Source organism: Sorex fumeus, unplaced genomic scaffold, assembly GCF_029834395.1.
Source record: "Sorex fumeus unplaced genomic scaffold, SorFum_2.1 ptg000063l, whole genome shotgun sequence".
In the NCBI taxonomy this organism is placed as follows: Eukaryota; Metazoa; Chordata; class Mammalia; order Eulipotyphla; family Soricidae; genus Sorex; species Sorex fumeus.
The window spans coordinates 75,288,786-75,300,571 of record NW_026606120.1 but is presented as its reverse complement, the minus strand read 5'-3'; the positions used below and the strand labels follow the sequence as shown (position 1 = coordinate 75,300,571).

The following is an 11,786-nucleotide window of genomic DNA, read 5'->3' as shown; positions in this document are numbered from 1 at the left end:
CTCAGGAGGTCAAGGATTGGCACCGAGCCCTAATCCTGGGACTGAAGGGGGTTCAGGGTGCAGATGACGGCCTCAGGAGTGGATTCTGAGAGGTTCCTGTCCCACTGACTTGTGGCTGACATGTGGCAAACAGGTGTGGGCACTTAAGGTGGGGAGTAACTTTCCCTCAGGAGAAAGAGGCTCAGAATTTAATTCCCCAGGGGGACTCTGGGGTGAGCCGGCCCAGGGAAGGAAACTTTATTCCTGGGAAGTGGCAAAATGTGGGAGTGGGGGAGGCCAGATTGAGTACTGGTAAGAGGGGGCTGCCTAAGTGTGTGTGAGCTGGGGTCAAAGATAGGAGGGAGAGTGGAGAGTGGGGGGGGGGGGGTGAGGCTGTTTCCGGAGCTGACTGGGGTGGGGCTGCTGGCAGGCGGGCTGGAGCCTCTGGCCCAGGAAGGGAGAGTTGGGGGCAGAGCCGGAGAAATTGGCCAATGGGGACCTGGCCTGAGTTTGCTCTCAGGAGCCTGCAGATTCCTCAGGCCCGCAGATATCCAGCCCACACCATTCCCCTCCCCTCCCCACTGCCCAGGGTATAAAAGGCTCCAGGTGAGGGCCTGGTCACTCTTCCTGCCACCTCAACTCCAGGTGCCGGAGCCATCCACCCGCATCCGCCCTCGCCATGACTTCCTTCAGCCTCCGCCAGTCCTCATCCACCTCCACCTTCGGGGGTCCCAGCCTGTACTTTGGGGCGCCTAGCATCCATGGGGGCTCTGGTGGCCGTGGCGTGTCCGTGTCCTCTGCCCGCTTCGTGTCCTCGAGCTCCTTCGGGGGCTTCAGCAGCGGCGGCCGCGCCCTGGTCAGCTCCGACGGGCTGCTGTCGGGCAACGAGAAGGTGACCATGCAGAACCTCAACGACCGCCTGGCCTCCTACCTGGACAAGGTGCGCGCCCTGGAGAAGGCCAACGGCGAGCTGGAGGTGAAGATCCGCGAGTGGTACCAGAAGACGGGCCCCGGGCCCCGCGACTACAGCCACTACTTCAAGACCATCGAGGAGCTGCGCGGCCAGGTGGGCGCGGCCGGGCGGGGCCTGTGCACCTGCTGCTCCCGGGAGGAACCGGGTCCGCGGGCGGGACGCGGCCGGTGCACCTGCCGCTCCGGGAAGGAACGGCCCGCGGGCGGGTCGGGGCGCGCTGGGGCTAAGGGCGGGCTCGGGAGGCGGCCGCACGCCCGTTAGGAGGTGGGACGGTTTGCTGGGGCCGGAGGAGGTGAGTAGGAGTTGGAGACTGGACGCACCGAGGGCCTTCCGGCAGGGGCTGGGACCGAGGCAGGGCGCCCGCAGGGAACGGGGAGGCGCGCGCGGCTGGATCGTGCGCGCGCGGAGGGGATGGGGCGTGGTAGAAGGGGCGCGGGGCCGCAAGGGAGAGGAGGGGTCCGAAGGGGTGAGAGGGGGCGGGACCCGACTGTGGACTACCCAGAAGTCTGGTCAGGGGTCGAGACTGCAGCCTGGAATGCCGGAAACCGACCTGGGAGGAATCTGATCCCCTGTCCTCCCCCCTCGCCACTCCCTAGATCCTCGCCCTCTTTCCCCACCCCCTGGGCGGCCCCGTCGTCGTGGGCCCCTCCACGTTCCTGATCTGGGGTGGGTCCAGCTTCCTGCTCCCTCTGGCTGAAGCCCCTCCTCGCCCGCCTGGTGTGGGGGTGGGGACACTCGGGATTTTATAGAAGTGTGTGGGAGGGGGAAGGGGGGGAGGAGCATTCTCTGAGGGTGCAGATTTCTGGGCTGGAGACCCCAGCCACAGACTCCAACGGTTAGAAGGAGAGTGGAGTTGGGGGCCTGCAGGGGGGGCTTCATCTCCACCCAGAGAGGAGTGCTGAGCGTGAAGAAATGTAGCAGGAGCTGGTGGGATATTTAAAGGCCACACACTCTGGCTTACCCTGTGCCCATCACGACCCTAGTAGGATGCTGGGGGTGCAGAGCAGAAGTTTTAGAGATAGAGACTATCAACGTATGCACAAAGTATGTCCGTGAGCATACACATGCACACACACAAACGTTCCCGGAAACAATTCTTAGCCTAGTTGTTTCTGATGTTTTGTTAAAAATGATCCCTGAGCACAGAGCCAGGAATTAGCCCTGAGCACAGCCTGATATGCCCCTCCCCCCATAAAAGAAAAAAAAGAATAAAAAAGGTTTCATTAAACATGGGTTCAGTCATTCCCTACGGCAAGGGGAGAATGAGGAGCCTGTTCTTTAGAAAGGTGGAACAACATTATCCAGGGTTTCCTCAACTTTCCCCTTTAGAAACTGTTATGCAGCCATAGGTTTATAGATTTATAAAATAGGTAGACAATGCAAACACAGATAAGAAAAATTATAAAGAAATTCATTTAAGGGTCTGGAGAGACAGTACAGTGGGTAAGGCGCTTGTCTTACATGTGGCCAACTCAGGTTTGATCCCTGTCTCCTCATGGAGTTCCCCAGCCCTGCCAGGAGTGATCCCTGAACACAGAGCCAGGAGCAGAGCTGAACACAGCCAAATGTGGCCCTCAAATAAATCAGCAAACAAAAATGTATTAAAGAATAATTTTCAGGGGCTAGAGGGATAGCAGTGCGGGTAGGGCGTTTGCATTGCATGCTGCTGACCTGGGTTTGATTCCCAGCATCCCATATATGGTCCCCCAAGCACCTCCAGGATTGAGTGATTCCTGAGTGCATGGCCAGGAGTAACCACTGTGCAATGCCGAATATGACCCCCCCTCCTCAAAAATTAAATTAATAAATAAATTTTTTTTCTTTCAAAAATCACCACCACCATGGGCTGGAGAGTTAGAGCAGGAGGGAAGGCACTGGCCAAGCCTTTGCTAGATTCATTGCTGTGCTGGGTTCAAGCTCTGCCAGGTATGACCCCCAAACCAAAACTAGCCAACCAGCCAAACAAGCAAAAGTTTGTCTTTAAACTTTTTTTTAAAGGAAAAAGTTTTTTTTTTTTTTAAACATGACTCACCATTTAAGCCGCTAGGCATGAGGGATGAGGTGTAGAGTGCTCAGTACATAAGAGACACTCTACATGGGGGACCCTTTCCTGCAGGCCTCTGTGCTTGGGAGGGGCCCATGGGGAAGTCCTTCTGCCTTTCTAAAGAGCAGGTGCCTCCTTATCCCGTTGCTGGCGGGGGGGGGGGCGGGGGGGAGGAATGACTGAATCCAGGTTTAATGAAACTTTTTGTTTTGTTTTTTTTTTTTTGGCCATACTGGGCTGTGCTTGGGGCTTACTCCTGTCTCTGTGCTCAGGGATCATTTTTAATACATCAGAAAGGATCCTCCAAGAACTAGAACCCAGAGGCTACCAGTATCTGTGGCTCTGCACCACAGCTCGCTAGAGACTGCATGCCTGGAGCCCAGGCAGTGCTCTCCTAGGCACCTCACATGGGCAGCCATGGGAAGCACCCCTTTATTTCCCCTCGCCCCCAGCCTTCCTTCCTGCTTCCTCCTGCCACAACCCCCGATCTTGGGTGGGTTCCAGGTCCCTCCATGTGCGGGCTAGCTGACTGGTGACCATGCCTCTTGTTCTAGACCCTTTGGCTCCCCTGGGGAGAGGTAGAGGGGCAGGGCCAGGCTGCCAACCTTGTGCCCTCCTTCTAGATTCTCGGTGCTACCATAGAGAACTCCAAAGTGATCCTGCAGATTGACAATGCCCGTCTGGCTGCTGATGACTTCCGCACCAAGTGAGTGTCTCCCCTGGTGGGGGTGGGGCTGCAGGAACCAGGGTGGGGGAGACAGAGCACTCCCAGGCTCCTCCTGAAACAGTCCCTTCCCTTTCATGGTCTTGTGAACCCTGGGCCAGGGGCTGAGTGCTCAGAAGGGCAGAGGAGAACTTGGCTGGACTGATCGGTTTCCTCTGACAGGTTTGAGACGGAGCAGGCCCTGCGTATGAGTGTGGAGGCCGACATCAACGGCCTGCGCCGGGTGCTGGACGAGCTGACCCTGGGCAAGAGTGATCTGGAGATGCAGATCGAGGGCCTGAAGGAGGAGCTGGCCTACCTGAAGAAGAACCACGAGGAGGTGGGTTACAAGGCTGGACCTCTGTTCATCTCCTGGAGCTGAGGGCAGCCTCTGATTGGGGTCAGCCTGAGTGTGGGCTTGGATTATGGTTTCTAGGGATCCAGAATGAGGAGATCTGAGTTCTCTTTCCCCACAGATCCCCTAGTATGTGGTGCCTGGTGTGTCCTTGGAAACCAAACCCAGGAACTGGGCTTTGGGGGTGTCCTGGACCCAGTCCAGGAGGCTTCAGGCCTTGACATGCCTGTCTCTGTTGGTTCTTTGCAGGAGCTCAGTGTCCTGCGGGGCCAGGTGGGTGGCCAGGTCAGTGTGGAGGTGGATTCTGCTCCAGGCGTCGACCTTGGCAAGATCCTGAGTGAGATGAGAAGCCAGTACGAGGCCCTGTCCGAGAAGTACCGTAAAGAGGCCGAGGCCCAATTCGTCACTCGGGTAAGAAGCAGGGAAGCTGGCGACCTCAGGGAGGGGGATACCAAGAGAAGTCTGGGGGCGGTCACACCCACACCCTTCCCTAGAGGCCAGCCTTCGCGCTCACCGCCTCTACCATCTCTTGCACTTTTGCAGACGGAACAGCTGCACGTAGAGATGGCGGGCCACACGGAGCAGCTACAGGTCAGCAGGACAGAGATCACAGATCTGCGGAGCACACTCCAGAGCCTGGAGATTGAACTGCAGTCCCAGCTGAGCATGGTAGGTTGGCCCGTGCACCTGCTGGGCGGCACCCTGGAGCCCCTGCTGCCCTGGGTTGCCAGGCCCCGCTGAGTCTCCTCGCCCCTGTCCTCCTCCCCTCAGAAAGCCGCCCTGGAGAACACACTGGCCGAAACTGAGGCCCGCTATGGGGCCCAGCTGACGCAGATCCAGATGCTGATCAGCGCCATAGAGGCCCAGCTGGGTGATGTGCGCACAGAGATGGAGCGGCAGAACCTGGACTACCAGCAGCTCATGGACGCCAAGTCGCGGCTGGAGCAGGAGATCGCCACCTACCGCAGCCTACTGGATGGCCAGGACAGCCTCTACAACAGCGTCTCTGGCGTGGTCAAGGCCTTCTGAGCCCTCCCACCACCCCAGGGCTGACCACTCTCCTGGGGAGGGTCATGGGAGGGGAGAGACATTTCCCCCCTCCTCTCCCTCTTCCCGCTTCCCCCAACTGCCAATAAAGTTTTATGACATAAAGGAGGAAGGACTTTGGGTTTGTTCTTTCAGCCTTGGAGATGGGCCAGGTGTTGGCCTTGTTGGGGTTTGAATAAAGTTCCGGCAGGGTGGGGGGGTGGCCGGGGGGTGGGTGGGGGGGATAGGAGCTTCCTTCCCCCTGTGGTGGCTCTGGGGATGCTGGTCCGCAGAATTCAAAACAGTCTGAGAAATGAACTTGGCTCCCTTCTCCAGAAGGGCGCAGAGCTGAAGGTCTCTGTGGCCTGCCTAGGTGACAATTGTGAGATCTACAGCTTTTGACTAACAGAATTAGATTCGTTTTGACTGTATTTCCTGAGAGTCAGTGAATCTTGGCTCTCCACCCTAAAAGTAGTGTCATTTGCATCTAGATCAGAAAACAGGCTCAGAGAGATTACGTAAGTTGTCCAGTTACATGGCAGAGCCCAGAATCTGGGTTTCCTAATTGTTTTCCTTTTTCTTTTCCTCCTCCCACTCTTCCTCCCCCCCTCCTTCTCCTTCACCTCTCTGGGCCCCCCTCCTCCCCACCTCCTTCACAGCTCTAGGCATTGGATATTAAAGGGTTTCTTCTTTTTTTTTTTCTTTTTGGGTCATACCCAGTGTTGCACAGGGGTTACTCCTGGCTCATGCACTTGGGAATTACTCCTGGCGGTGCTCAGGGGACCAAATGGGATGCTGGGAATCGAACTTGGGTCAGCCGCGTGCAAGGCAAACGCCCTACTCGATGTACTATCACTCCAGCCCCATGAAAGGGTTTCTTAACTCTTTGTTTGAAATATTTTGGCTAGGCAATGGAAGGCAGGGCTTCACACATGCAAGGCAGCTGCCTTACTGCTAAGTCACATCCTTGGCCCCAAAGTTTCCTAATTCTTACCTCTCAGTGGCATCCTCAAGCCCATATCACCTACTGACTCTGTCTGTGCCATCCTCAGAACATTCCAGGCTTGCTCCCTGCAGAAGCTGAGGATTGGGACCCGTGGGGTGGGGTTTCCTGACACTTCACCAGGCGAGGCAGGGATCCTCCTGGGCTGCAGGATACACAACCAGGTCTGAGCAGCTGGGAGAGGGTGTTCTTGTGGGGTGCCTGTGCGTGCGTGCCTGTACTAACACATCATCGCTTCTCGGCAGCCCCATGTCAGCCCCTGACGCCCACCAGCCCATTCCTGGGCTGGGAGCCTGGAACGGGACCCCGCTGTGACCCAGACCTCCCACACAGACCCCTAGATTCTCTGGCCTGGGGCCGGGCCAACAAGGGAACACAAGTCTCAGCTTCCTGGTACGCCTGTGCCCTTAGGTGGGGATGGTCCTGCCCTGTGGTTTGCAGTGTGGCTGCCAAGAAGAGAGGCCGATTAGAGGTAAGAAGTGCCACTTCCCCCTGGGGAGAGGCCCCAGTGGGGATTAGTTAGGCAGACATAGGAGCTGCACGGCCTGCAAGGAAGGGGCATCAGGGGAACACTCAGTGCCCGTTTCTTGTTGAAAGGGGAACAGGTGGACATGGTGGCAAGTTTCCAGCACTGTGCCCAGATGGCTGGGACCCTGGGACATCCCTTCCCATTCTGAAGCTATTTTCCCGGGGCATTCAAGGTTCCTTAGCTTTTGTTCTGAGTCACAGGATGGGACCCTGCAGCCCAGCTCAACCGTCTGCCTGCTCTGGCCTGGGCCAGGGCCCCCTGCGGCCACATTTCCTGCTGTTCTGCTTTGGTTTCTGGCATCCTCAGTTCCTCTTGTCTCCTGGAACTGAAAACCAGAGGCCTGGCCATGGCCCAGATTGGGACTTCCCAAAGAGAGTTGTCCCCTGCTCATGAAAGGCTCTGTTGTCACAGCTGAAACTCTCCCGTGCCTTGGAGGCCCCTGGAATGTGGCTGAGGGGTGGGGTCAGGGCGTAGAGAGGTGGGGTGGGTGACCGTTCCCAGAGAGGAAAAATGTTCCTTTGTGCACGTCTGTGTGCGTGAGTGTGTGCATGTATGCGTGTAAATGTTAGTGTATACATGTGTCTATACATGCGTGTGTATTGGGTGTTAGTGTGAATGTGTGTGAGTGTATATGCATCACTGTGTACATATGAATGTGTGTGCACATATGTGTGTATGTGTCAATATGTGTATGTGTATTATGTGTTAGGGTATGATTACGTGTATGTGTGTGAGTATGTATCTGTGTGAGTGTATGTATGAGTGTGCATATGTGTTAAAGTGTGTGAACTGTTTAAGAGTGTACATGTATGTCACCCATAAACCACCTCTGACTGGTGCCAGATAATCTTGTCATTGGCTACCATATAGATTGTACGTCCTTCTCTCTCGGAAGGGAGCATAACATGATGCTCGCCACAGCCATGCCACCAGACCTACCAAACAACGCCAGGCTGTTTCACTTGGGGTACCACAGAGAGGGCAGGCGAAAGCCCTCCCAGTCCCAAGGGACCCAGCTTCAGCAGCCGAAAATCTCCAGAACCCAACCACCGTCATGTTCAAGGCTGTTCCCCATACGCTCGGGTTACACTAGCACGTGACAGGAATAAATGGAGATATTATTGGCACCCGCTCAATTACCACTATCACCCCGTTGTTCATCGATTTGTTCGAGCGGGCGCCAGTAACATCTCCATTCATCCCCGTCATGTGCTAGTGTAGCCCGATGGCATATTGGGGGCTCTTTCAGGGTCAGGGGAATGAGGACCATCATTGTTATCGTTTTTGGCATATCAAGTATGCCACGGGTAGCTTGCCAGGCTCTGCCGTGCAGGTGGGATATTCTCAGTAGCTTGCCGGGCTCTCCGAGAGGGATGTAGGCTTTTGGGGCAGCCTCTAATAATCTTTACAGGTGTTCCCAGTCAGGCATATCTGCAGGCAGGATACTCTCGGTAGCCTCCCGGGTTCTCTGAGAGCAATAACTAGACAGTAAGAGGTCGAATGCGGCCGCGTGCTTCTGGGAGCTTGGTATTATAGTCTCTGGATCTTGGCCGTTAATGGGGTTACATGGCAGTTGGTGGGTGTAACTGTCTAGCTACTGGAAGATGGGGGATCTGGGTGGAGGAGGCCCAGTTCTGATCCGAGCAGGCTTAGAGATCTCAGCCCCGGGTCCCACACACCTGCGTTCCTCTGCTGGTTCCTTCATGTGTGAGGCTCGTCCTAGCATGTGGAGAGTGGTCTCAGCATGGCTGTGGCTGGGTTCTGGAGGTCTTCAGCTGCTGGGGCTCTGCTCAGGGTGGAGAGGGAAACTCAATCCTCTCCAAGGGGCCCCGGTGAGGAAAGCCAGGTGCGGGGGCAGGAGTCTCATATATATATATATATATATATATATATATGTATATATACATATATATATAAAAGTTCACAAGGCTCAACCTTTAACAACATGTTACTGATATCTCATAGAAGGTCTTAATAGCCCCTGCCAAAATAGAACAATCTTCACATTCTTTCCTCTGTGCTACTTTTCTGTAGCATTTTCAGCAATTTTTCATAACAAATAATACAAAATATATTATTTCAGTTCTGCTTTGGGACAGAGATTGGGGTTTGTGATGGAAACATTCCAAATTTGATGGTGGGAAGGTGTAATGGTGGTGGGATTGGTGTTTGAATATTAAATGTAATCAAATATTGTGAACTACTTTATAAAATAAAATGTAAAAAATGAGTTTGCATGTATGTGTTGTATGTGCATGTACACGTGATTACATATATGTATGTGTGAGTATGTATGTGTATGTGTTGCACGTGTATGTGTGCATGTACGTGTGTGAGTGCATTTGTGTGAGTGCATTTGTGTGAGTGTGTGTGTGTGTGTGTGTGTGTGTGGGGTGAGAGTGTGTGTGGGCTCAGGGCAGGGTGCTTTCCTGACTGACTCTGGTCTCTGAAACTAGGGGTGCTCTTGGGAAAGCCTCCTCGATGGATAGAGGAGAGAGTGAGAGACTGGGGAGAAGCTTGCGGGTGGCACTTCTCCCGGCCCTCACAGACATGACCCTTTGTGGGGCATTACCCATCTGTTGTCTCCCTCATCCCCGCTTCAGACCGGCAGGAGTCACTTTCACCTTCCTAATGAGTAGCCCAAGGCTCAGAGAGAGGCAGCACTGTCACTCCGGTACCCCACACACCTGATACACAGAGGGCAGAGTGAGACAGACCTTATCTGGGCTGCAGGCATGACCTCCATTCCTGACTTCTCCCTGGGGTCAGGGCAGGGAGCTGCTGGCGTCACGGAGACCCTTGCCCACGGGCCACAGGGTGCTCGCTGGCCCTGGAGCTGGGGCTGACGATAAGGCACATTTCTGTGCCTTTTGGAATCAGAGTCACGTCTGGCTTACCATCCTAACTGCGCTGCAGCAAGCGTTCCGGCTCTTCCCATGGACACCTGGCAGAGGAGGGCCAGCTCTAGGGACAGTCTGTCTGTCTGCAGGGAGCCTGGGCAGACGCTCACATAGCCTGGCAAGTGACCGGAGCCAAAATGCTGGATCCCTGCTCTCACCCAGAGGTGCCCACTGGGACAAGTGAGCCAGTGCCAGGGCCCTGCCCAGTCCCGGCCCCCCACCCCCCAACGCCAGGAGCTGTTCAGACTGAAACTGGAGTTGGCACTGGGCTACTGCCCATACCCCCAAGGGCCAGAGAGTAGATGGAGCCACCTCCAGCTGAAGAAGAGTCGGGGTGCAAGGAGGGTGCTGGCATGGGGCCAGCCTTCCCTCACCTGGGGGGACGGCGGGTGATTGCTTGTTAATTGCTGGGGCCGTAATGTCTGCAGAGGCTCTAATGAGCTGTGGCTGATCTGACTTTGATTATTTTTCTTTCGGAGGAAAGACAATATCCTCCCAGCCCTGAGACAATACCGCTCTGTCTGGATGGAACACTGGGATGGGGCTGGCTGTGGAACTGGACACGGAGCACAGCCCGGCCCACCCAAGCCCTGCCGATCTGGCCTATCTCCCCTTCCCCTTGTCCCCCATTTGAGCTGAGCTTCCAGGATCCACTGGAGCTTCTTCTTCTTTTTTTTTTTTTCTTTTTGGCTTATTTTGGGTCACACCTGGCAATGCACAGGCGTTATTCCTGACTTTGCGCTCAGAAATTACTCCTGGCGGTGCTCAGGGGACAATATGGGATGCTGGGAATCGAACCCAGGTACATCCTACCCGACCCGCTGTACTGTCGTTCTAGCCCCGGAGCCTCTTCTAAGCCATTTCATCTTGCACAAAAACGTCCCTTCTCTGAGCCCAATTTCATCCTTCTGAAGGAAGGCGGGGGACTTTGTCATGTTCTGTGTGGTGAGGGACAGGGGAGGTGAGGTTGCTGCCAATGGCCTCGTGTGTGGCGGAAGAGAGGGATTACTGCTATTACCATTATTACTATTATTCCTGTTATGGTAGCAATAAGGTGGGCCCCGGGGGTGCTGCTGTGGTGAGAGGAGAAGAGCAAGGCCACAGGACAACAGTCTCCACTGCGACTGGAACCCAAGCCCTGTCCCGTGTCAGCCCCTGGCATCCTCCTGACTCCAGCCCATGCGGCTCCATCCCGGGACAAGAGGGGCCTGGAAGTAGCAGATCTGACCCCCGAGCAATTCTCCGGGGCTTCCCCTCTTCTCCTTGCCCTGGCGGGGGTTGGGGGGTGCCTTGGTCTTAGCATCTTGAGGTGCCTTCCAGCCTGCCCTGCCTCCCCGCTCCTCCCTCCCCACAAATGCTCAGGCACGCAGGGCCTCTGGGTGCCCTCCCTCTGCAGGCTCACAAGTGCCTGACAGGACCCTGGGGGTTGATCTGGCCCCGCTGTGTAGGGACATGCTCTCCCTGGAACCCGCTCCGGTCTTATCTGCAGAGCATTGCCCCAACGTGTCCCAGAAGCGAGCAAAGGTTCAGGGACGTGCGCGGTTGGCAGGTGGCAGGCTTATCCATCAGCCCCCCTTCCCCATCAGCCCCAGCCTGCGCATACCAACACTGGGGCTGGGGGCTGGGGAGGGTGGGGGTGCCAGAGGACAGTCCATGCGCTGCATCATGGACTGGTGGACACTGGTTTCACTGGTAGTCTCTGATTCCAGACCCCCCTCTCCTGTCCTCAGCCTGACCCCAGGTGCCTCTGCTGCCCTAGATTCTCTGGGCTCAGGCAGGGTGTAGCAGCTGGAGCGCACACAGCAGCCAGGGCACGTGGACCCCCAGATCAAGAGAGGGAAGTTGCTGCCTGACAGTAGTGAGCCGGCTGTGCAGCAGGGACATCCAGCCGAACGCCCAGCCGGCCCCAGCAGTGGTGGCCCTGGGTACAACGAGCGGCACTGCTCAGGCGTGCAGGGTTAAACCTGAAACCCAAGTGTTAAAACCATGGCCCGGGGCAGAACACGGTTCCCTCTGAATCACCTCTTTTGTTGCAGTGAAAAAAAAAAAATAGAAAAACTCCTGAGCAGCCACTTGGAGGTGCGCTGGCAGCTGTGTTTGTTAGGAGTGCGAGGGGTTGGCTTCTCTTTGGGGGAGGAGACGAGGCCCCACACCACCCTCCGAGGGGTATATAAAGAGCCCCACGGGGGGTGACGGCACAGCTCTTGGGGGTTTCTGTCCAGCGTGCAGCATCCGCCAGCTTCTCTGTGCTTCCCGGGACCCTCCTGCCTGGCC

General features: G+C 56.0%; 1 protein-coding gene across 1 annotated transcript; it reads left to right on the top strand.

Annotated features, from left to right (window-relative positions):
• The first annotated feature begins 578 nt into the window (after positions 1-578).
• KRT19 (keratin 19) lies at positions 579-5,191 on the top strand. Its single transcript, XM_056128157.1, has 6 exons — positions 579-1,045; positions 3,620-3,702; positions 3,883-4,039; positions 4,304-4,465; positions 4,598-4,723; positions 4,826-5,191. Exons 1-6 carry the CDS (start codon positions 659-661, stop codon positions 5,081-5,083), a joined length of 1,173 nt encoding a protein of 390 aa, XP_055984132.1. The 5' UTR covers positions 579-658; the 3' UTR covers positions 5,084-5,191.
• Positions 5,192-11,786: the final 6,595 nt, after the last annotated feature.

Excerpts from the sequence above, each read along its gene's own strand:
- KRT19 (XM_056128157.1), top strand. The coding sequence starts at position 659 with ATGACTTCCTTCAGCCTCCGCCAGTCCTCATCCACCTCCACCTTCGGG. Across the intron at positions 4,466-4,597 it reads AGGCCCAATTCGTCACTCGG|ACGGAACAGCTGCACGTAGA; the intron begins GTAAGAAGCAGG and ends GCACTTTTGCAG. Across the intron at positions 4,724-4,825 it reads TGCAGTCCCAGCTGAGCATG|AAAGCCGCCCTGGAGAACAC; the intron begins GTAGGTTGGCCC and ends TCCTCCCCTCAG.